The sequence below is a fragment of the Engystomops pustulosus genome, chromosome 7, assembly GCF_040894005.1.
Source record: "Engystomops pustulosus chromosome 7, aEngPut4.maternal, whole genome shotgun sequence".
NCBI lineage: Eukaryota > Metazoa > Chordata > Amphibia > Anura > Leptodactylidae > Engystomops > Engystomops pustulosus.
Genome location: NC_092417.1, coordinates 37,972,274 through 37,997,587, shown reverse-complemented (window position 1 = coordinate 37,997,587; position 25,314 = coordinate 37,972,274). Strand labels below are relative to the sequence as shown.

The 25,314-nt window shown below is 41.2% G+C and overlaps 1 protein-coding gene across 4 annotated transcripts; it reads left to right on the top strand.

Moving 5' to 3' along the window:
• Window positions 1–922: 922 nt before the first annotated feature.
• Window positions 923–24,917, top strand: PLEKHD1 (pleckstrin homology and coiled-coil domain containing D1). Of its 4 annotated transcripts, XM_072115483.1 has the most exons (15): window positions 923–1,082; window positions 1,457–1,686; window positions 1,824–1,917; window positions 2,943–3,032; window positions 4,346–4,422; window positions 7,369–7,460; window positions 8,533–8,585; window positions 10,085–10,179; window positions 12,592–12,685; window positions 13,605–13,777; window positions 16,343–16,475; window positions 19,625–19,769; window positions 21,579–21,722; window positions 22,704–22,725; window positions 24,316–24,917. In XM_072115483.1, the coding sequence occupies exons 2-15, from the start codon at window positions 1,538–1,540 to the stop codon at window positions 24,350–24,352; spliced, it is 1,398 nt and encodes a 465-aa protein (XP_071971584.1). In that variant the 5' UTR covers window positions 923–1,082; window positions 1,457–1,537; the 3' UTR covers window positions 24,353–24,917. The 4 variants fall into 4 exon arrangements, with proteins under 4 accessions (XP_071971584.1, XP_071971582.1, XP_071971586.1 ...); XM_072115481.1 differs by lacking the exon at window positions 22,704–22,725; XM_072115485.1 differs by lacking the exon at window positions 22,704–22,725 and having other exon boundaries at window positions 947–1,082; window positions 1,589–1,686; window positions 1,865–1,917.
• The last annotated feature ends 397 nt before the right edge of the window (window positions 24,918–25,314 follow it).

Below are 25,314 nucleotides of genomic sequence, written 5' to 3'. Positions count from 1 at the left end.
GAGCAGTTTCGAGTACGCTAATGCTCGAACGAGCATCAAGCTCGGACGAGTATGTTCGCTCATCTCTAGTCAAGACGAGTGGTGCAAGGTTGGGAATGTTCAGCAAATTTGTGACTTCCTTATGATCACTGCTGTTTTTACTCCCCTGATGATGCTACTATGTCTTCACTGATGATCTAAAGTAAAAATTTTAATACAATGGAAAACATTACAATGGATCTACATTTAGATCAATGTTGGTCAAACTCTAACACTATGGTGGTTCGATTTAGGTAAAAAGACAAGTCAAGCAAAGAAGGATTTGACATGTTTGATTTTAGCATGAATCCTTAATGTGCCTGATGGCAATTTATCTCCCACAGGCATAAACAAAGCCGCTTGGCTCCATTATTATATATAATGATACATGAACCATACATGATACATGAACCATAGGCTCAACATCATTGGAGGAGGAATAATAAGCAACATTTGTCAAATACAAGAGGGTAAGAAGATGAAGATGGGACAACATTAGGACCTCCACCTCCGCAGTTCTGCTATAATCCGCACAGGCTTCAGTGTGGGGGCACATGTGGTGTGTGCTGCCTTTCTACGCATCCCCATGGGGCAATGGCAGGGCGTCTTTAAAGATTAATAACATGCTGCCAGGCTAGAGATCACACAGAAGTAGAATCTCTTGAATTTGTCACAAGCCTGTTCTATCTTTTTTCCATTTGGGCTTCATATTGCGGTGCTAGGACTATTACGTGACATGTCTTGTCAGTCATTCTTGCAGCATATGACATGCCCTGTTATAGTGGTACAGCCTCCTATTGTTTCATATTTATTGTATTTACATCTTACAATTCTTAACACAAGCCAAATAATTGTGCAATACATAATACAGAGTAAACAGACAGTAGGTGCCTTGTGCTAAGACTCCCGGCTCGGATTACAGAAATTACTTGAGATTTTCTCGAGAGCCAAGCCTTACCCCTTGCTAAGGGAAACTCCAAAGTGTAGTTTTGATCATGGAATAAACTGAAGACTGCGGCTATACGGGTTGTGCGGGTGCTGTCTGACCTTTACTGACATGTAGAGTAAGTAACGAGTAGCAGGACGCAGTGCTCTATAGGGGCCGGAGTGCGTTTGGAGTGCGGTGACTGCTCTCTCCCCTGGAGGCGGATTGCTGGCTCCTGGCTTTTTGTGTCATTAGACAAATGATCAGCGATGGCCATGAACTTTCATTTACTGAGGCATGTATTGACTCAGCAGCGCAGCTATTGATTGAAAGTGGAACCTTCCCATCAGTCTCCTCTGCCCCGTCCTCCATGATTCTAATTATTCTTTTATTATATAATATCACCCCACAGAGCACTGGCTTCTGGAATTGCTTCAGAACTCTATTTCATCCATCCTTTTATCCCGTCTCTTCCTCCCTCCCCTGACTTTGCTCTCCCTCCCTCTCTTCCAGTATCCTGTCCCCCCTCACATCCAGGCCATAATATCCGATTGTCCTCTGGCAGCCTTTAGTTAGGACCACGCCTGGAAGAAGATGTTCACCTCTAAATCAAGCTCTGTTTCTCCCTCTCCATCCATGGACCAGACAGACACGGATAATCTGGATATAAGGACCAAGGTGCAGCTGCAGGGCGTGCTATGGAAGAGACCTTTCGGGAGACAATCGGCTAAATGGTCTAAGAGGTAAGATAAGTTATGGGACACCGTATAGAGCATTGTCATACAAAGCCTAGGATATAGCAGTGTCTCTGGATGTCATATTGATAGAGGTTTTGGTACTGGATGAATAAAGTGAGATGCACATTTTCTGCTTGTTTCAGGTTTTTTATAATAAAGGACAGCTTTCTGCTTTATTACGCAGAGAATGAAAGACGCAACTTTGAAAGCAACAGATATTTTAACATACACCCCAAGGTAAGTACTAACAGCTAGACCTAGTTGTATCATCATAAAGAGTGACATACTACGTCATTGATATATATGGCGTATAGGATCTATTTAACCATATACTAACCATACCTACCAATGATGCATCAGTAAGATTTTTTCTGCTTCTAATTGTTAATATTTAGTATTATTCATAATGTAAATGTGTTGATTTTACTTTTCTTACATTGGACTTGGGGATACAATGTTTTGATTCAGTATTTACATCACATATATATACATTGTACATTGTGAGTGACCCTTTCATCTATCACAACACACATGACGTTGATGGTGATCACACAGGGAACTAAAGCTGTGCCCACAAGATCATCTGCTAAAGGGCAGCTGTGATAGCTAACCCTAGGCGTAGGAGAAAGCTCACACCCTTACTATTTAACTCTTTCTGCACTGCAACCAATGTCTGTCACACTGATGAGCTTAGCCAAGTGCTGGAGAGATTGAATGGAGCCCACTCGTGCGACTAATACTCCATTCAAGTGAGGAACACTAGACCAATCAGACCCATTACCTATTTTATGAATAGGTCGTAAATTATTTTCCCTTTAAACCAAATTTATCTGGGTCCTTAAAGGGCATCTACCACTAGGATGAAGGACTGCATACAAATGAGCTTAAGGGGCTCCATGCTCCATAGGTGTTAATGGAGCCTGGAGCCCCTCAGGTTCATTTATATACAGTCTTTAATCCTGGTAGTAGATGTCCTTTAAAGGGTTAGATGGTTCCTGGGCCACAAGTCAGGCTGCTCCCTGCACAGAGTGATTGACAACTTTTCCTGTAGTTTATATACCAGGAATAAATCCAATCACCAGGTATTACCCTGCCATATCTTATGTTGTCTAAAACTATTTGTAATACAAAGGTATTAATGATAGTGATGTATATCGTATTATCAGAATATTTAAAGTCTATATGATGCAATATAGACCATTATATTCACATGCTTCTGCCAATTGCTTGTGTAACATACCTAACAAGTGGTCTTGTCTTAGGGGGTGATACCGCTCAGTGGCTGCAGGGTGGATGCCAAGGAAGAGCCTGGGATGCCATATGCCATAAAGATCTCACATGACGATTTCCATGTATGTACAGCATTTATCTTAGTATGACAGCTTCTCACATACAATGAGATTAGACTCCACACCTCTTATTCTTGGGTCAGTAGCATTATCCGCATTCCTTGTATACTATAGCGCCTAACACACACACAGAAGTAAGTTTCCAACAAAGTAGATCATCCGTGATTTCTTCCTACATGTTAATACACAGGGATGAAAACAACTCGGTAGTTCAGGACACATCCGCCTTAATGTTTCAGATGACAAGCGCTTTAATTCACAGCGTGCTATAAATACGGATAATGTAAGCAGATGTTTCCTGTCTATTGAAGTTGCTTTTATGCTTTTATAGTGGGGGCTGATCAATGTCGTCTTCATGTAAGTTTTAGTAGTTATGAAATTTGTAATAAAGGTTCTTTACAATTCACAGAAGCATTAAAATGATCTACAGGAGGGTTTATCTCTCTGAGCACCAGCACTAGGCATACCCAGGCAAATGTTGGGGGCCCAAAGCTGCTGGGGGGCCCACATGGCCTAATCCTAGTTCCCAGTAGCCTGGCAGAACCTGAAAAGAAGGGACTGTATATAATAGAACCATGAACCATGACATAGCTGATATATTTAAGTTACTTTCTGAATTTGTAATGCCACAAAATGAGTTCACTACAAAGGGGCCCACTGAGGCTCTGTTGCCCAGGGGCCTACCGGAACCTTAGGCCGGCCCTGAGTCAGTCTATGGCAACCATACCTGATCAAAAGCCCCTATTGCAGTCCCAAAAGCCTCCACGCCTGACCATACACTTTAGATAACCACTAGTTGATTGCTCATTCAGTCTTCAGTTATTCCTTTCATCTACCAATTACACATGCACACTTGGTTCGACCAATTGGTTGTGTCATAAAGAAAACAAGTGGATATGGAATACAGGTGTGTACTTCACCTGTGTTGCACATGCCCTTTAAATTCTACTGTAGGGATAACTCCAGACTCTCCAATAGACATCAAATTCTCAAAATTTTTGGATTCTGCTGATATTCATCTTATGTTCAAAACTAGAACATAAGCCAAAACATAATCCTATATACATAGCCAAAGCTGAACATTTGCAACTTTGTGCAACAATATATTGTCTATTTTATGGCCTACCATGATTCCATATGAATAGACAGCTTTATTTTCCTTGGGAAAGGTATCCACACACAAGGGATTTTTTGTCTTACCAATGGGACACGTCACATACTTGGCCACATGACGGAAATGTTCCCTACTAGTACTGGAATATCTGGTTCCCTATCCTGTCTACAAGCACTTGCAGCTCTCTCCTTGTACTCTGCAGGGGAACATACTGCTGGCAGCCGAGTCTGCGATTGAGCAAAGTCAGTGGCTGGAAATGCTGCATGAATCTGGCAAAGTGTAAGTGTCATAATATTTCTGCTGTTGTCCTGCCAAAAAGAAAAAAAAAGTACAATTAAATGAATAAAAAAAGCTTAAAAGAACATAATTCCCATAATGGAGTCTATAGTTTATACAGAGTAATCACCTAACACCCAATCGCATAAATATTTCTGACTATGATCACTCATACAGAACCTGATTTCAGGAATATATTAAAGGGATTGTCCACTTTCATCAAGTAGTTGATATTGTTTGTGAAATAAAAAGTTATACAATTTTCCTATACACTTTCTGTATTAATTCTTCCCTGTTTTCCCTTGATTTCTGCTTGTTGTCCTTCTATTGGAAACTTCATTGTTTACTTCCTGTGGAAAAATCTTGGTCATGTAATGTTACACAGATGCATGACTCGTTATATCCCTGGTCATGTGATGTCACACAGGTGCACGCCTCGTTATATCCCTGGTCATGTGATGTCACACAGGTGCACGACTCGTTATATCCCTGGTCATGTTATGTCACACAGGTGCACAGCTTATTATATCAAAGAGAGTAATCAGAGTTGTGTGTTATGACGAGCTGTGCACCTGTGTGACATCACATGACCAGGGATATAACAAGCCGTGCACCGGTGTGACATCATATGACCATGGATATAACGAGCCATGCACCTGTGTGACATCACATGACCAGGGATATAACAAGCTGTGCACCTGTGTAACATTACTGAACATGAGCAGGGATGTAACGAGCCATGCACCTGTGTGATATTACCTGACCAGGGATATAACGAGCCGTGCACCTGTGTGACATCACATGACCAGAACAGTTTTTTTATGCACAGAAAGTATGCAATAAAGCTTCCTATAAAATGACAGCAAACAGAGATCTAGAAAACAAGAATTGATACAGAAAGTATATTGGAAAATTGTATATATAACGTAATTACTGTATATTATTGTGGAACAATGTGCATTTATTTGTTATGAGCTCCTGCTTTAATATTTATCTTGATATTGATTAAGGTAAAATGGAAATATATATTATTTCCATACATTCTATTGGACCCGCTCAGAGGTTTCTGTTACTGGAAATCCTACACGACAATCTATTGATCTATTCACACATGCAAGTTTTATAGTCAAGTGATCCATGAAAAATGTGGAACCCTAGGCTCTGTGCACATGACCGTGGCTGATTCTCACCCGATTTTTTCATGGTTGTGAATCAGATAGTGTGTGGGACATTTTATCATAGACCTGTTCACTTCAATAGAAGTCTATGATCTTTTATCTGTGAGTTCCATATCTGTGAAAAATAGAATGGAACGTTGTCGTGTGTAGGAACCTAAGCAACCTGCCATTGAGTTATAGTTGTATTATCATTAATAACATTTAGGACATGTACCCTAAGGTGGTTCCCACCTCTGGTACTTGCACTAACCCCCTTACTGTGGTTGGGCCGAATGCAGAGTTGGCTATGCAAGTTGGCTAATCCTATTAATAAATGCACAATGGGCAGATCTACTGTTCCCCCTCATCAACACATTTTCCACATTTATCATACAATGTCCAGGGTACAAAGTACAGAAGTGTGTTGCATGCCCCATGTTAAAGGTGCACCCAAAAAAAGTTAGTGCACTTTGCTGGGGGCCATGCAGGGAGTGCCAGATTCATGAAGAACGTGCGCCATAAATCATGAATCTGGCGCACACTGCACACTACATTGTGCCATTGTGCTGTGTTTGCAGAGTTTATTGAAAAGTTAGGTTCACTTTAAGATCTTTGTTTTCTGATTAGTGAATTGAAACATTTCTTATTTAAATAAGAAGGCTGAAAACTAATCCTGACCACTGGAGCCGGCTATGCCCACTTTGGGGGACATTTATCATAGCTAATGCTCTGTCCGCACGACAAAGGCCCCTCCGACCCACCGCAGCGGATACATCATCAGGCTATGGGCCTCTTCACATATCCGCCACAGCCCAGCCTGGTGTGGGACTACAGTAAAAGACAGCAAACTTTAAAAAATGTTAAAATTACTCAGTCTATGACTAGTGTGCAGATGTTACCCGCTCCCCCTTCATGCTCCCCCTTCACACTCCCTCCTCGCCAAAAGCAATTGCAAATTCTAGCTTTGCCCCAGAAATTTGTGTAAAAGCACCAACAACGTCTCCCTCTATGCCTACCAAAGATTTATAGAAGTTAAGGGAGCTCTGGTCAAAAATGGACACCAGTGCTCTATACATATGGGGTCCTTGCTTAAAGTTAGAACATGCCTCTGCCCAAACATTGAAAATATTACTGTAGCGCTTAAGCCTTTATGTTCTTTGCAGGTTACAAAAATGGAACTGGATATCTCCAGTAGCTCTAGACCAATGGTGGCAAACCTATGGCAAAGGTGCCAGAGGTGGCACTCGGAGCCCTTTCTGTGGACACCCGGGCCATCACCCCAACACAGGGCTTTCTCCTGTAGTTCAATACAGCCCATGACGTGCCATGCTCAGGGCTATTTTAAAGCCACATCCTTGTCTGCCAGAACTACAGGAGGAGTGACAAGGTGTGGATAGAGATGGATTATTGTTGTAGCTCCTTCTCTGGGTCCCCTGATTCTTCCTCTTCAGGAGACCCTGGAGGGAAACTACAATTCAAATTTCTCCATCATCTTTCTATTGTATTGGTGTCCTCAGGATGCCAATACAATTAAAACCTGTACTACAGCAGGGATCAATAAGTTACTGCTTAAATTGTCACGTTGGCACTTTGCAACATATAAGTGGGTTTTGGTTGTAGCTTGGGCACTCTGTCTCTAAAAGGTTCGCCATCACTGCTCTAGGCTATTCTTCTGCATGTCAGGCTAGGTCTTCAGTCATATCTCTGCTTAGTATATCTGTCCCACGCAATGATTTGACTGATACGGACATAAAGTTCTAATTGTGCTAATGCTTATTCCTTCTCCTCGTAGGACCTGGCAGAACGCCCAGCTTGGTGAAGCAATGATTGAGAGCCTGGAGGCTCAGGGCCTACAGCTAGCCAAGGAAAGACAGGAGTATTTTGGTCAGTTTGCATTATCAAATGTAAAGTTTTATAAAACATGGCAGTGAAACATGTAACAACTATGTGTACAGCAGAAATTATTGGGTTTGACTGACCTGCTTATCTGTATAGGTGTGTTCCAACGCTTGCCCGACATCTGCTATCATGGCAGAGTTAGGAGGCCACCAAACACATTAGATGGTTGGCTGATATTATGAGTCCTCCAGTGTCCATTGGTTTGATTAACAATTCCAAGGCAGGGATTTAAAGGGGTTTTCCCACGAAAGAAAATTCTCAGATTTCTATCCCCTAGTAATGTTAACACAATAAAGTTTATCTTCATTTTAACCCTTCATTTTGTTACAATGTGACTCAATGTGTTTTATTGCTGTTTTAGCTCCTATCACTCCCTTGGCTGCTCAGTGTAAAATCCCAGGGTGTGGGCAGGACTTCTCTAAGCAGACACATTATGACCCATCTAGTTCTGTGGGGTGACAATGTGGTTACATTATCAGGGTACAGGTGTATATACACTCTCATCTGGCTTCTGACATTATACTTACACACTGGCACATAGAAAGAGATGAGACAGATCAGAGATGCATGAGATGCTTACACATAGGCTGACAGACAAAGGCTGCAGACTTGTAAACTGTTACACTGTGAGCTCTGCTTCATCTCACAGATATGTGCCTGTCTCCCCCTTCCCCCGGATCACTTTGTAGTTTGCAGTTGCTCTCTCTGCTCACGATCTCCTGGCAGGAAGTGATCAGTAAGTGTCTCTGAGCTCCGTGCAGGGGGAGTGGCTACAGTACACACAGTAGAGAGACACAGAAATCTCATCTCCACAATCTCACATCAGAAATCCAAGATGGCGGCCCGACCCCAAGTCATAAGATCGTGCCTAGAGGAAACTGAAATTGTGTACAAAAGGACTGATAGAGAATGTGTTATTTTTTTGTCCTGAGTACATATAAGAAACTTGTCTTTGTGGGAGGAATACACCTTTAAGGGGTTCTAGACTATATTGCATTGTCACTAACGTACCAACTATTCCACATCCTGCACATTCATCTCATTGTTTTTCCTGCAGATAAACTAATGGAAGAAACAGAAGAACTATGTTCACAACGAGAACAAAAAGAGGTGTGAAAAAACTGTTATTTCCTCTAATTGTCCTTTGAACAAACAGTTGAATGTTGATTTTTGTTTTTTATCTGCCATGTAGTAACAAATTGGTGAAAGAATACAGACGGTCCCCTAATTAAGGACACCCGACTTACAGACAACCCATAGTTACAGACAGACCACTCTGACCTCTGGTGAAGTCTCTGGATGCTTTACTATAGTCCCAGATTGCAATGATCAGCTGTAAGGTGTCTGTAATGAAGCTTTATTGATAATCCTTGGTCCCAAAAAATGTTGAAACTCCAATTGTCACTGTGGCCAAAATATTTTTTGTCTGTATCTACAATTATAAAATATACAGTTTCGACTTACAAACAAATTCAACTTAAAGGGGTTGTCCGAGTTTTGAAAACAAACTATATGTGGCCAGGAGCGGTCTGCCTAAAACAATAAAGATGTACTTACCTTCCGGTGCCCTCCGGTATCCAGCGCTGCTGTCGCTCCGGTCCGGGCGCCATGTAAACAAACATGGCCACCGGACCAGCGCTGCATTCAGCTTCCGGCCGGACCCGACAACCTTCCGGCCCCCATACACAATGCTGTGTATAGGGATGGATAGGCGTACCCGGCCACCGCCGGCCAGAAGCTGAATGCAGCGCTGCTCCGGTGGCCATGTTTGTTTACATGGCGCCCGGACCGGAGCAACAGCAGCGCTGGATACCGGAGGGCACCGGGAGGTAAGTACAGCTTTATTGTTTTAAGCAGCCCCCTCCCGGCCACCTATAGTTTTTTTTCAAAACTCGGACAACCCCTTTAAGAACAAACCTCCGGACCCTATCTTGTACTACCTGCATATCAAAGTTTAGAAGGATCAGTTTTTGTATTCATTCGAAAAAAGCCACCAGCATCAGAGAGAAATACAAATGCCACAGAAGTGAAATAGCGAGTTTCTACATCAGTGCAGATTTCTTCTAATGGATGTCCTTTATTATCCTTCGGAAGGTTCTGAGAGAAAGAGAGTTAAATCAGCAGAATCTCCTCTAGCTTCTATGAGCTGTGTATGGGAGACATGCTAGAAGCTAGTCTCCAGTCACCAGCTCATAGAAAACTGAGAATCACAGATCGGCCAAAACTATGGTACATAAAAACATTATACTACAGCCAGAAATACTGTCATTCTTGATGAACACACACTATACTGTGGATTTCTGCAATGTACTGTATATACTCGAGTATAAGCCGACCCAAGTATAAGCTGAGGCCCCCAATTTTACCACAAAAACCTGGTAAAACCTATATTTTTCTTACTTGAGTATAAGCCGAGTTTGGGTTTTCAACACATTTTTATGTGCTGAAAAACTAGGCTTATACTCGAGTATATATGGTAAGTTAAAAGATAAGATACATTTAAAATGTGCAGATACCGTTTTCAACGGCAGGACTTCATTTTATGTAAAAAACAATATTTAGGTCAACTTCAGCATATAATCTCTCTGATGTTTTACATTTCCCTACAGGAGCTAGAAAAATTAAATCAGGTCTTGGAGACAGAAAAGAGTCGGTTTGAAGATCTTGTACAAGAGTTAAGACTGGAGCAAGAGAAAATCAAGCGGTGAAGTATCTAATTATTCCTGATAAAGTAGAACATGTGTCTAGCGGATACTCGGCTGAGCCTGTACCTAAGTAGAGACAAATGTTACCGAAATCCTGAATTAAAATGTCTATAGGAAAGGATTTTTAAAATGAATTTGTCAGCATTTTGTGTCATTTCAGAAGTTTATATACTCGGGTATAAGCCGACCAGAGTATAAGCCGAGACCCCTAATTTTACCACCAAAAGCTCAGAAAACCTATTGACACCAGTATAAGCCAAGGGTGGGAAATGCATTGATCACAGCTTCCCCCCAGTATATAGCCAGCAACCACCTAGTAGTATATAGCCAGCCAGCTCCCGGTAGTATATAGCCAACCTGCCCCCATTTAGTATACAGCCAGCCGCCATGTAGTATACTGCCAGCCTGCCCCCTGTAGTATACAGCCTGTCCAGCCTGCCCCCTGTAGTATACAGCCTGCCCCCTGTAGTATACAGCCAGCCCAACCTGACCCCTGTAATATACAGCCAGCACAGCCTGCCCCCTGTAGTGAGTCTGGGGGGAGAAGGAGGGCAGCTGCTGCCTGTGTGTGACTGTGGCTCAGTCTCCTCTGCCCCACACTCATGCAGATACCCGTTATGTGAATTCAACTTATATAAAGTACTGAAATGGTTCAGAATGCTGACAAAGACATGTTTAAAGGACATCAATCACCAGATCAAGAATTGTAAACCAAGCACACTGACATACTGGTGTGCTCCTTCTCTTCATTTAGCTTCTTATGCGCTAGTATTTAAAGGAAACCTACCACTGCTCGCATGATGAAATCATGCGAGCAGACCACACGGTAGGCTACTTAATGCTGATGCCGGCACATAGTTTTGATAGGCTCGGCAAACTTTAGTTTAGCTAAAAAAACTATTTTCTTACATATTTAAATGAGCCCTCCGGTGCTACCCTGCGCCATCTTCGGGCTGGCGGTGGTTTCCGATGTTTAATTATTCCTCCTTCACCAAGCTCTCGGCACCTATCACGCATGCGCAGACACTAAGTCTCGCACAGCCGGCCGGCGATAGGTGCCGAGAGCTTGGTGACGTCACAGCTCTCAGCACCTGAAGGAGGAATAAATAAACATCGGAAGCCACCGCCAGCCCGAAGATGGCGCAGGGTAGCACCGGAGGGCTCATTTAAATATGTAAGAAAATAGTTTTTTTTAGCTAAACTAAAGTTTGCCGAGCCTAACAAAACTGTGTGCCGGCATCAGCATTAAGTAGCCTACCGGGTGGTCTGCTCGCATGATTTCATCATGCGGGCAGTGGTAGGTTTCCTTTAAGAAAAAAAGCGTTTACAATTATGCAAATGAGTGTGAGGAGTTAATGGAGCCTGGAGCCTCTCAGGCTCATTTGTATAATTTTGAAAGCCCCCTTTTCTTAAAAACAAGGGCATAAGAAGCTGAAAGAACAGCAGATCCTGCCAGAGGGGGCACACACCAGTATGTCTGTATATTTGGGTTAGGCCCCTTCCACACTAGCGAGTGTGATGCAATGAACTCGCATCACACTCGCAACGCAAGCTGCCGGGAACGCACGGCCCGAACGCTGCACCGCGGGAGTGAACTGACATGCTGAGTTCACTCCCGCGGTGCAGCGTTCGGGCCGTGCATTCCCGGCAGCTTGCGTTGCGAGTGTGATGCGAGTTCATCGCATCACACTCGCTAGTGTGGAAGGGGCCTTACAATCCTTGATCTAGTGATAGATGTTCTTAAAAATAGTGATAGCAGAGGCTTTTGGAACCAGGCATCGGCTAAAAATGACATTCCTGGTAATAGGTTCGCTCTATAGAATAGTCTATAGTCACATACGTCATCATGGCTACTATCAGATTATCAGTTTTAACTTTTTAGCTCTGATAACAAACCTAAAGTTACCTACTCACTCCCCAACTATCTAAACTAGGTAGAATTGTAGTAACCTTCCAGCTCTGAGAGGCTTCAGCTCGGTTCAGGCTTTTAGCTAATTGAATTTTAATGAATTTAACATGAAGTTAAAAAAAAAAAAATCACTGTACATTAATTAAAAATAAGAAACTGGAAAAGTCCATTAAGTTAATAGTAGTTTCTAAAAGATACTGCAGCAGATAAGAAGAGACAATTAATACACATATGTATCTGCAGTGTTGTAGTTTTTGATATTTAAAGTGACATTTCATCTATTCTAGGGTCAGAAAATGGCATTTGGTCTGATTCTGTGAGCTTAGATCTACTCTGATTTTCTAAATGAAAGCAATAAGGAGATCATGGAATCACCCGATCCTCTTCTGATACTCCTGATATTCTACATTATTTCCCATGTTCTTATGATCAGTTTTCTCTGTTCCCTTTATGACTTGTATATCCCACATTTCCTGATATCTGAACTACGCTGTGATCTTAGGGAGCTGCAGGTGACGGTACATAGTCTCAAAGGAGTGGGAGAAGAGAAACAGGAACTCTGCAGCCTCACACAGAACCTGCAGAAGACAATGGAGGTTCGTCCAGGATATCTAGTTCAATGATGATGAGTCTTTTTTTAAGTTTTATATTATATCATATTGGGGCTCATTTACTAAGGGCCCAAATCGCTCATTTTCGTCGGGTTTTCCAAAAATTACTGTTTTGCTCCGTTTTGCCCCGGGTTTTTTGCGCAACGCGATCGGATTGTGTCACATCGGCGGCGGGTTTTTACACAACGGGGCGTGGCCGTCAGAAAACCCGACGAATTCAGAAAAAAACGCAGTATTTAAAAAAAAAAAATGTGTCGCTAGACACGCACTTACATGCACCAGAAAGAGGATGATGAACTCCGGCAGACCTCGGCGCAGCAGCGACACCTAGTGGATATCGGGCGCACGACCTTAGTGAATCCCGGCAGGCTCTGAATCAACGTCGGACAACGCGCCGCAGGATCGTGACTGGACCGGGTAAGGCCGGCGCCACACAGGGCGCTTTGTCTGCGCTTGCGAACGCAAACGCAGACAAAGTCGCGCCCACCGGGGCGGGCCTCGGCCCGATCGCATCGGCGTTTCTATGGAAACGCCTGCGATCGGGAACGAGCCGCCGGTGTTTTGCGTTAATTTAACGCGAAACACCGGCGGCTCGTTCCCGATCGCAGGCGTTTCCATAGAAACGCCGATGCGATCGGGCCGAGGCCCGCCCCGGTGGGCGCGACTTTGTCTGCGTTTGCGTTCGCAAGCGCAGACAAAGCGCCCTGTGTGGCGCCGGCCTAAGTAAATAAGCCCCATTATGTTATTAATGAAGTGTTGCAGACACGTAGTCTGAGGCATCCAATTGGTCTCAGCAATCAGACCCCCAACAGTCCATAATACATGTAACCTAATTCTTGAATGTAAAATTTGTATTTAATATGTTTTTAATGCAGTATCCTTTTTTTTAAAAACTTCTTGACAGGAGCTGTCTGTAGAGAAGCAGAAGGCCATAGCTATATTAGAAGCCAGCCGCCAACAACCTCAGGCAGCAGACAATATTACAGAAAATGCAAGACCAAGTGTGCATGGTGACCTACAGCAGATAGAGAACAAGATGCAGAAATTACTAGAAGAGAAGCTTCAGGCTGAAAGCAGGTGATGGGGAAACATAAAGGCATAAAATATGTGGTACCAGCATAGCAAAACTGCTGTGGAGCAAAATCTGTGAATGGGTCATTTACAGGTGTGGACAAAATTGTTCCCCTTGTTTAATGAAAGAAAAACCCACAATGGTCACAGAAATAACTTAAATCTGACAAAAGTAAAAATTAAATTACATTTCTATGAAAAATGAACAAATGAAAGGAAGACATGCTTCAACAGAATTTCAGCAATCGCTGAAATCACACGATTTCTGTAACAGTCAACAAAAAGGTGTAACTTGAGGGGGTGCAGAGGTTGCGGTCGCACCCGGGCCCAAAGAGGTTTAGGGGGCCCTTATTGGTGTCACTTTCCCATATGAGAAGACTATTACTATAAACCATACATTATAGTCGGGGGCCTGGCACAGACTTTGCACTGGGGCCCATCAGCTTCTAGTTACGCCACTGGTCAATGAGACTTCTGCACCTCTCAGCAGGTATTTTGGGCCGTTCCTCATGAGCAAACTGCTCCAGGTGTCTGGGGTTTGGCCTTTTCCAAACTCCACGTTTCAGCTCCTTCCAAAGAAGCTCAATAGGATTTAGGTTGAGGCTCATAGAAGCCACTTCAGAATAGTCCAATGTTTCCTCTTGGCCATTCTTGGGTGTTTGTTGCTTTGTGGTTTGGGTCATTATCCTGTTGGAAAACCCATAACCTGCGACTGAGACCAAGTCAGGGCAGCACATTTCGCTTTAGACTTCCTTGATAGCATTGACATTTCATTGTATCCTGCACAGATCCAGGACAAAGCAGCCTCAGAACATAACAGAACCTCCTCCATGTGTCACAGTAGGGATAGTGTTCTTTTCAAGATATGCTCCATTATTCCATCTGTGAACATAAAGCTGATGTGCCTTGCAAAAAAGTTAAATTTTAGTTTCATCTGTCCATAGGACATTCTCACACGCGCTTTTTGGCTTATCAACATGGTGTTTTGCAAATTCCAGTCTTGCTTTTTTATTATTTGTTTTCAGCAATGGTGTCCTCCTTGGGCGTCTCTCATTAAGCCCACTTTGGCTCAAACAGATGGTGCAATATGACACTGATGTTCCTTGAGCTTGAAGTTCACCTTTAATCTCTTTAGAAGTTTTTCTGGGCTTTTTTGTTACAATTCATATTATTTGTATTGTTGATTTCTCATCAATTTTCCTCCTGATGCCACATCCAGGGAGGTTGGCTACAGTCCCATAGATCTTAAATTTCTGAATAATATGTGCATCTTTAGTCACAGATTGTAGAAACCTGTGTAGAAACATTGATTTAACATTTCCCTTTGCTCACCCTTTTTCAGTGCCATCATTTCTGTCCAAGCCGGTTTCATGTGTTTTATTTTATTTTTTTTAATTCTGTTGAAGCCTGGCTGAAAAACAATGTCTGCCTTTAATTTGTTAATTTCCATGGAAATGTAATTTATTTTTACTTTTGTCAGATTCAAGTTATTTCTGTGACCATTGTGGGTTTTTCTTTTATTAAAGAGGGGAACAAACAATTTTGTCCACATTTGTAATTCATATACTGATTATAGTACTGGTGTCTCATATGGCAGGGCTATTGGGCCCCTTCAGCCACTGGGTGTTAGCAGTTTATAACAAATGAGAGATAATTCTCATTCTCAGGATTTATCTATGAATGTCATTTGAACCTAAAGGGGTTTGGCCACTTTTCAGTAAACCTGTTCCATTAGACATGTCTCTGCATGTATATGTGCCTGTACCTTTGCCCTCTTTGACAGCATCAGCTTTTCCCTGTTCTCCCCATGCTGCCCTTTGCATATATACACAGCTTCCTGTTTCTCACTCCTTCAGTCCTTCCTAATCGCATCACCCACTGTGCCCCTTTCTCTCAAAGTCCATCGCACTGACACACACAGGGAGAGGGGAGGGGGGAGTGCATGATGAGTCATAATTTTCTGCTGCAGCTCCTCCTATTCAGCAGAGCTCAGACATGTAAACAAAGAATCATGGAGATTCTGCAGACAGCACTAAAGTCAGTATAATTAATGTTGAATCACTTGATGAATATTCAGAGATTATTATTAACGCAGTAAAGGCATTATTACTGCCTTAATAATAATCCCTGAATCGAACAGGGCAACTTATATAAATTGTGGCCAACCCCTTTAAAGAAGATGTCCCACTCGAGGAACAAAGTTGCTTTATTTTTATTTTATTTATCGTTTTCGCAACTGTAGATAATAACAGAGGTCCGTGTGCATGTACCCTCACACTACATTTTTCATAGTAACAAATAGATAAAAATGAGAACTGTTCCACATGTAAGAACTTGTAGGATTTCTAGGATTGCTACTAGAAATCTGTAATAGTCTAGCAGATTTGGCAGATACCGGTAGTAAGCATTGAAGCTCACAGACACAGTTGTGTAGCCGGCCTCTATTAAATGCCAGTGAAGAACCAAAGGACACATTCCTCTCAAAGTTATACAAGCTATTGAACCATTGATGCTTATTTTTATGAATGCAACATTTCATGTTCTTATACCGCGCTATCATCTGCCCCTCAGGATGAAAGAAAATGAAGAGCGCTTCCGATTACTGGAGGAGGAGAGGGCTTTCTATGTCTCGGAGTCTCAGGCTCTACAGAACTCTCTAGCTGAACTCACCGTAGAGAAAGAACACACAGAGAAAGAACTAAAGGTAGAAATATAACTTTACTATACAATCTGTAAGACCTTTACCAGCAGCCCATTGTCTGAACGCATTGGCCCAGGTCTATTATTCTGGTTGTGCCAGTTTTCTGTTTGACTTTGTGCTAGAAAGAACATCTTTGCGACTTGCACATGTATTTATAAAGTGTCTGCGCCAGTTTTGTGTCGCGGCTGATTTGTATCCGGCGATACAGAAAAAATGTGTACCTAAAAGGGCGAGTTACTGACAATTGAAGACCTTGCAGCAGTTTTCAATAATCTGGTGACCCTGCACTTTTGTGCACTTTGCCTCAATTTTGATAAATCAGGCACATAAACTTTGATATAGGAAGAACCTTCTGCCAAATAAGGGATTAGTATATGAGTTATGAAGACCGGATAGTCACAAGAACTGAGGGCATAGCTGTTTACTATGTATCTGTACACCTGTAGTCATAAAAATACCACAGATCTTTTATGTACATGTGGTGAATGAAAGGGTCATGGTCTTTGTATTGCTATGTTTATACGATAAAGTGAGCAAGACAGGGGCTAAAATGATTGTCATGGAGAGGACGCCGCTGCTTTGTCACGTTGTGAGACTGTACAGGTTAATTTAGCCTTATCAAACTTGTGCTCACCTTTCACTCAGGACACAAATTGAGCATGAATCATACCTCATACAGCTCCAGCACCAGACCCGCTGACACCACTTTGCATTTATACTGGGACCAATAGGTATCCCAATCTACATCAACTCTTGCTTCTCAAGCAGTCACCTTGTCACACCACTAGACATGCACACTCAGCGCACTAGCAGTCACCTTGTCACACCACTAGACATGCACACTCAGCACTCTAGCAGTCACCTTGTTACATCACTAGACATGCACACTCAGCTCTCTAGCAGTCACCTTGTTACATCACTAGACATGCACACTCTGCTCTCTAGCAGTCACCTTGTTACATCACTAGACATGCACACTCAGCTCTCTAGCAGTCACCTTGTTACATCACTAGACATGCACACTCAGCTCTCTAGCAGTCACGCAGCTAATCACACTTGATAAGGCTACGAGTTTTCAGAGCCTACATGGATCAAAATTAAAGTAAAGTCTTTAATACAAAAAATAAAATGACAGACAACACAGTTATAAAATAAAAAGGGAGAAAAGTAACATAAGCTTACAAATTAAAGTAAATCCTAATTCCCTGGAGGTGGGAAAAATATGGAACACACTCAGCTTGTCAAGCAGCCCCCAAAAGAGTGAACGCCATTTCCTGTATCTCATACTGTTTTATAAGATCTCTGTTCGGTTCAGGTTTCATAACCTCCCATTGATTAATTAGTCCACAGTGTCATTCAGGATTGGAGGAAGTGTTAATGAGGGGGAGAGTCCAGGAATATTCAAACTGATGCAGGGGTGGGGGTAGGTGTGAAGAAGAGATGACCAAATGTTTTTTTTTTAATTTTTTTAAAATTATTTTTATTGAATTTTCACAACATAACAAAAGTAAAGACATACCGAGTCATGACAGAACATTCTTCAGGTCAGAGGTTATCCAGCTGTAAAGATCTCCAGCATGTTGTAAAAGCTGCCTGGACACTTCAATAGATGTCAATTGTCATATAGTTCAACGAAGTTAGTAATTGCCCAGTTATTAAATCTTACACATTCAAGATTAATATTTCCTTGACATTGATAATGAAATGTAATATTTCTTATCTGAGAACAGTTCCCCTTTCTCCACTTACTGAATTCCAACTTGCTAAGGCTCAATTCACACTAACGTTCCTTCCCTCCATTAAAAAAAGTAAAGAACAGAGGTTTAATGGATTTTTTACGTATCAGTTAAAAATCCCATTGACATCAATGTAAACTTTATGTCATCCGTTATGTTCCGTTTAGACAGGGATCTGTTTATCCATGTGCTTTTTGGATGGAAAAAATTAGACTGCATTACTTTTCCCCCATTTGAAAAAAAAACACATGGATGCCACGACGAACTGACCATAATGGATGACATAAAATTTACATTGATGTCAATGGGATTTTTAACTGATACGTTAAATGTCTGGACCGGTCTTATACCGTGAGTAGCTCCTTAAGGGGCAAACTGTGCACCACGAACAACTGTGTTTCTGTGATACGTTAAATGTCCGTTTTTAACAGAGGGAAGGAACACTAGTGTGAATTTAGCCTTATAAGACAGATGCTTAATGCAGAGAGTGAGTCACTGCCGCTACGCCTCCTCCTAGCAGCTCTTTGACCACTTACACATGAGCAAGTGTGCTGGCTGGAACATCCAGCCTGAATACTGAGCAACTGGAACTAAACTCAGCATGTTAGTTCAGTTTGGGCCGGACGTTCCAGCCAAAAGGCGCTGTGAGTGTGATGCGAGTTGGATGCATCACACTCCCTGGTGTGTGACGGGACTAGGACAGATATTGTGCTTTCTAATTTTCTGTTGATTTGTGATTCTGGAAACAAAATGGCATTAGGAAATGTGTTCCATAGTAGTAAATATAAAAAAGAAGACATATGTTAAAACGTGGACTTGAAAAGTGGTCATTGGTTTCCATTTTATAGAACCTCAAATTGACATGAGACTGTAAGGAGTATTTTAGGGAAGGAAGTTGTTTAAAATGGCATATAATGGCTTAAAAAATAAATGACAAGATACTCACCAATATGGCATCCACCATGTAGGTAAAGGGGTCATCTCACTTAGGGTATTTATGGCATATCCTCCACATCATGACAGAAGCATATGGGTTCCATCTCTAGGATCTGAACTTATCTAGGAAACTTTTCAAACTGAGGTTTTCCAACTGTTTCTATAAGTTCTATATGTAGAATGGAGAGAACTACAGACTTGTGGGCAGAAGTCCATTCATTTTTGAAGCAGCCCTCATGTCACCAGTACCGGGGACAGGACAACTTTATTTTGGCATATTTGCCATAAATGTGTAATGTGGTAATACTCATACAGAACATGTATGTATAGTATTTGGTATTAGATTAGATCTAAATATATCATGTTATATTTTACAATGTTCTGTGTCCTGGCTAAACAATTGTAATAACAATTTTTTTCAAATTCTGAATATTTAGTAATATATGTAAATCTAAGTCATACCTTACTATTTTTTATCAGCTGCAGTTAAAAGTTCAAATGGATCTTGAGAAAAAGCTTCATGAAGCAGAGGAGGCTTTAAGGAGGCTTGAGGCTGGCCTTAATTCCACCATCTTAAACCAAGACAGAGAGGAAAAAATGCGGGCAGATGTCAGTCATCTGAAGAGTAAGTGTAATGTAGTCTTGTTACCTATATCTCCATATTGAACTCAAAATCCCATTTAGTTCATCATTAATGGGGTATCGGAGGGAGCACCCTGCAAGTTAACTGTGGTATCCAATTCTTTCAATGGCCAGGATGATAGTTATCTCTGATCCCCACTGTTTTAGCAAGTTGCCATGTTATCTTACAGCGGCTACTGCTGATGTCAGGTTTCAATGCCACCATCACCCCATTGAATACTGGTGCATGAAGTTAGTCCTAACCACAATATAAAATATTGTATGATGCATGTAGCTAAAATCTTTAGAAAAGGCATCCAGCACGCATAGGGACTATTTAACTCGGACACAGGTCCACCGACCTCATGTGACCAGGTCCACGTTTAGCTATGAAAGCTTAGTCATGGTCCAGACCATGACTTTCCATGAGTTTGGCTGACTTTCCTACACCTGTGTATGCCCTATGCTTTTAATTGAATAAAGCTTTGGATTAAATAGTCCCTATGTGTGCTGGATGCCTTTTCTAAAGATTTTGGTGGACCTGAGGCTCTCGAGGTTTGGCTCTGTAGCACCAGGAACTGAGGGAGGTGAGCTGGACTCTTTTCTTTACATATTTCGATGCATGTAGCTAATAACACTAAAAATACACACTGCCATATTATGTATATGCATGTCATATGATTGATGTCTTAGTATAGACTGTACTTTACTTGTAGTTTACTTGCAAAATGTTTTATAGTTATGCATGCACATTATAATTAGAGAGATTTAGTGGGAGAGATTTATCATCAAGATTCTGAGGTTCTAGTTGCCCAAGGAAATCAATCAGAGCTCAGCTTTAGTTTTATAAACACTTGTGGGGAATGAAAGCTGATCTCTGATTGGTTACCATGGGCAACTAGAACAGTTCTGCTCTAAGAGACTTATGATTAATCTCCCTTAGTTTTGATGCAAATTGGCTTCTTGGTGCACAGGGGATGTGGGCAGACCTTTTTCACTCTCTATGCAGACACATTATTATCCATCTAGTTCTGTGGGGTGACAATGTGGTCACATTATTAGGGTACAGGTGTAAATGCACTTTCATCTGCCTTCTGATATTGTACTAACACACTGACACATAGAGAGAGAGAGGAGACAGATCAGAGATACATGAGATGCCTATTACACACTATCAGCACTGCTACATCTGTGTTCTCACAGATATGTGCCTTCCTCCCCCTTCCCCCAGATCTCTTATCTGTTTGTAGTTTGCAGCTTCTCTCTATTTACAATGTGCTGGCAGGAAGTGTGATCTTGTGCAGGGGACGTGGCTACAGGCTCAGAGACACAGAAACTCAGAAAGCACAGCAAATCCAAGATGGCTTCCCCTAAAGTCAGAAATTACAGTGTTTTTTCTAGGGGCAACTGACATTGTGTACAGCAGGACTGATAGAGACAAGTTGCACATATATCTGTGAAATGCTGCATATTTGTTAATAACAGTGAATTAGAGAGTGTGTTATTTTGTTATCCTGAGTACATATAGGAAACTTGTATTGATGGTAATAGCAGGGAAGCGCAGGCCTCTAGGTTCTAGCAAAGTTTCTAGAAATACAATGAAAATGAGTTTTGCTCATTCCTTTAGGCCATACACCGTGTATATTCAAGGAATTAGCTTTGACTGGAGTGTTCCTTTAAGTCAGCATAACTATAGGGAGATGGTATATAATATATCTGAGTGAAATACAAAGGGAAGGATATATCTGTCTTGCACTGAGAAAGCTCAGCCAATATGTCATTAACACTTGCTCTGCCTCTGAATTCTCTGTAGAGTTTTTTGAAGAATGCATCCGGAACGCAGAGATTGAGGCAATGAAGCCCGCAATCATGAAGAATTCTGTATATGTGCCAAGGGCAGCCACCAGGCGTATCAAGAGCTGCCGCTTCCACCAACAGAGGCCAACTTTCTCTCACTGTGAGTGACGTGTTTCTACAGAAGAGAAGTCTCTTAGAATATTATATGATAACAGTTTTTTTGGAACTACAAATACCAGCCATGCCAGCAGCGTAATGGGTGCAACAGATTGCCTCAACAAAGCAAAATGCATTAACCCATAACGGGGTTCTCTCCACATCTACTCTTATGGATGGGGAATACATGCACATACTGGGAATCCTCCTTGAGTGTGTCATCTTTCTGTGTTTAGCAGATGCTAAATGTACATGATAAGATATTTAGTAGGAATGAGATTACGTTATCTACAGTAATTAGTTTTGCATCAGTCCCTGAGTAAAAGCATTTCCCACCATTAGACTATATACTGTACTTTCAGTATTCCATAGTGTAGCATTAGACTATATACTGTACTATTAGTATTCTATAGTGTAGCATTAGACACTGTCCTGCCAGGACCTTATGATTGTATTCATGAATATAAGATCAAGGTCCTGGCAGGGAGATTGTTAGTGGACAGTTAGGGTTCACATGACCCTCCTTCTGTGGCTATGTTATGGACAGGAATGTCTGGATGATGAGATAAAAGACATTTTAATTTATATTTCAAGAAGTTGGTGGAGAACTTTTAATAGATGTATATTGGTAAATTACCTAATATCCTGGCCCCCATACTTAAACACACATTACAAAAAATATGAGGTATGGGGGCCAACCCCTTTAACAGTTCGGGCTCTCCTCTTTTTTCCTTATGGTGGAGATTCAGAAATTAATTTAAGGAAACTGGATGGTTGCATCTGTGCATCTTCTCTAAATTAAGAGAGAATTCAACAAATGATAAACTCATTAGGGGCCCTACAGATTTGAGGCCCAGCAGCTTTAAGGCGCACTGCTATGCTTGTTTTCACTTTTATCAGTTCAAGGCCTTTCAGAGGATTTAGGATTTGGCTGTAGGATTTGGTAGCAGCATGCTCAGTGACCACTCTCTCTCTTATTTGACAGCTGCAGGCAGCGACCCTGACAGGTGCGTGCACGGCAGGATTTGGCAGAAAAGAGTCAAGAGATTATCTCTCTTTGACCCTTTTTGTATAAAGTCTTGAATCTGCTCACCCATCTACATCTCCATCCGCTAGAGTGGAAAAGCAAACTCTGTGTGTAACAAGTAAATTCTAGAACAGTAAAATATCTGGATACTGTATTGAGTGAAGGAGTTTGCTTTATTACTCTTTTTTGCTACATTTATGTATAGTTTGCATCATCTTCAGAGAACTTGCAGAACGGTTTGTATCCACAGCTCTGCTCCTACATTATCATCTTATGGTTCATCAAACTATAATAATATGATTATCTACATTTGTGACATAAACCTAGCCGTGGCTTAAAGGGGTGTTCCCATTTCAACAAATAAATGTTATTGTTTGTATAAGGAAAAATTATACAATTTTCCAATGCACTTTCTGTATCAATTCCTCATGATTTTCTAGATCTCTGCTTGCTGTACTTCTATAAAAAGCTTCTAAGTTTACTTCCAGTGGACAGAAATCTGACCATGGTCACACAGGTGCACGGCTCATTAGTATCATAGAGAGTAATCAGAGCTGTGTGATACAACGAGCCGTGCACCTGTGTGACCATGGTCAGATTTCTATCCACTGGAAGTAACTTAGAAGCTTTCTATAGAATATCAACAAGCAGAGATCTAGAAATTTATACAGAAAGTATATTGGAAAATTGTATAACTTTTAATCATACAAAAAATAACATTAATTTGCCGAAACACCCAATTTGGGAACACCCAAAGCTCTCCTAATGGTCCTAAAAGTCCTAATGCCAATATCGCCAATGCTATTTGACCCCTTTTACTTTGACCTCAAGGTACTTACTATTCATCTTTAATTTTATTATAGTTATCTAATTTAATAAGTTAAGATTAATCTGGATGACATTGTTTTGTGGTGAAAAGGAGCCGGACATCTACAAGTATCATCCAAATAAATGGTCCACGTTTGAACTTAATGCGATCATTATCTTTCACCCCATATAATTTCACAAATTTCTGGCAATCCATTACTATATATTAGGTATAAAACTCTGTAAAGAGTTAATAACATTGAAAAAACTTAGCATAAATCAATGATACAAGTGAACAACACAAGAAAGTTTAGTATATCTTATCTGAGAAAAGACCTTCTTTCTCCATTGACTTGGCTCCACTCATCCTCGCTCCTTTTCTGATAAAATTGGTTTCACTTCTGAATTTCTTTTTTGACAGACAAAATCTAAGTGAGAATATTACATAACAGTCTATGGAGGAGGGGAAGGACAGTCACAGCTGCTAGGTCTCTACCCAACAGTGATATAGTCTTCAGAGATGAGAGCTACTAGAAATTGCAAATTACTAGTCACATTATGGCTACTACTCACTTCTGCGAAGTTGCATTGAAAGGTTAGGTATACATTAAGTATATGGCTTATCTATAGAAACTAATGCAAACAAAATATAGGATCACTGATCATAGAAATTATTATTGACTTACTGTATATTAATACCATAGGCATCACTTCAACTTTTTCCTCATTCTTCTTTTCATTTACCCTTTCTTTGTATTCTCAGTGCGACACTCACATTCCTTCTTGATGTCTCCGGGTGAAGCCGCCGACATTCAGAGCCTCAAAGAAGCTGCTAGAAATCTAACCAGAGATAAACATTTCCGGGAAACCCTCTTTCAGATTATCACTCAGAAGGAGCCCTCACAAGGGCATGACAAGTGATATCCATTAACCCTTGGGATTTATGAACATTTTTTATGTTGTTGCCACTTAAAATCAAATGATCTTGTTACATACTTGTTAGCATACGGCGCTATACTGTGCCCACATAAAGCCCATTGGCATGTTCCAGGGAATACAATGTACTTGTATCTTCAAGCCACTACGTATGATGTTACTTCAAAGCTTCCATGTCCTGGGAAATACCATTCAAATTGCAGGATCGCTCCAGCCATGACGTTGCTCCTTCCCAAGCGTCACATATGCTCCCCCAATACCTCCAGCACTTTTATTTTCAGATAATGTGCCATCGCTAGTACTAATATATATATATATATATATATAGTGTAAAATATTTCTTATCTTTGTTTTCTACCATCTGGGCAATGTGTCTTATCATGTTCTATAGACAGCGAATACAACACCTAATAAACCATCACATACCTGCACGTGTAAAGTGATCAACATATTTTCTGCAAACTTTACATGATTGATAATAAAATATAGGACAAATATATCTTCCTTTCTTCACTACGACGCATTTGGAGTGAAGCCTTAATACTGTTCCGGCTTCATATCCCACATATCGAGAGAAGGTGCCTGCGTGGCATCTGAAGATGTGAGTCCAATGAGCCTCAGTGGACTCACATCTAGGTAAGTATACATATCTATTTTTTTCATTTTTCCAAAATTAAAGACGTCAAAAAAGTCGATAAGGACCTGTAGTTGGTTTAGAGTCCCAAGACTCAGGTCTTCTTTAATGTATGTAGTGGTGGAGTAAATTGCAGGGCTTAGGGCAGATAAAATTTCCACGGCATACAATGTACCCACATCTTTTGTCCCT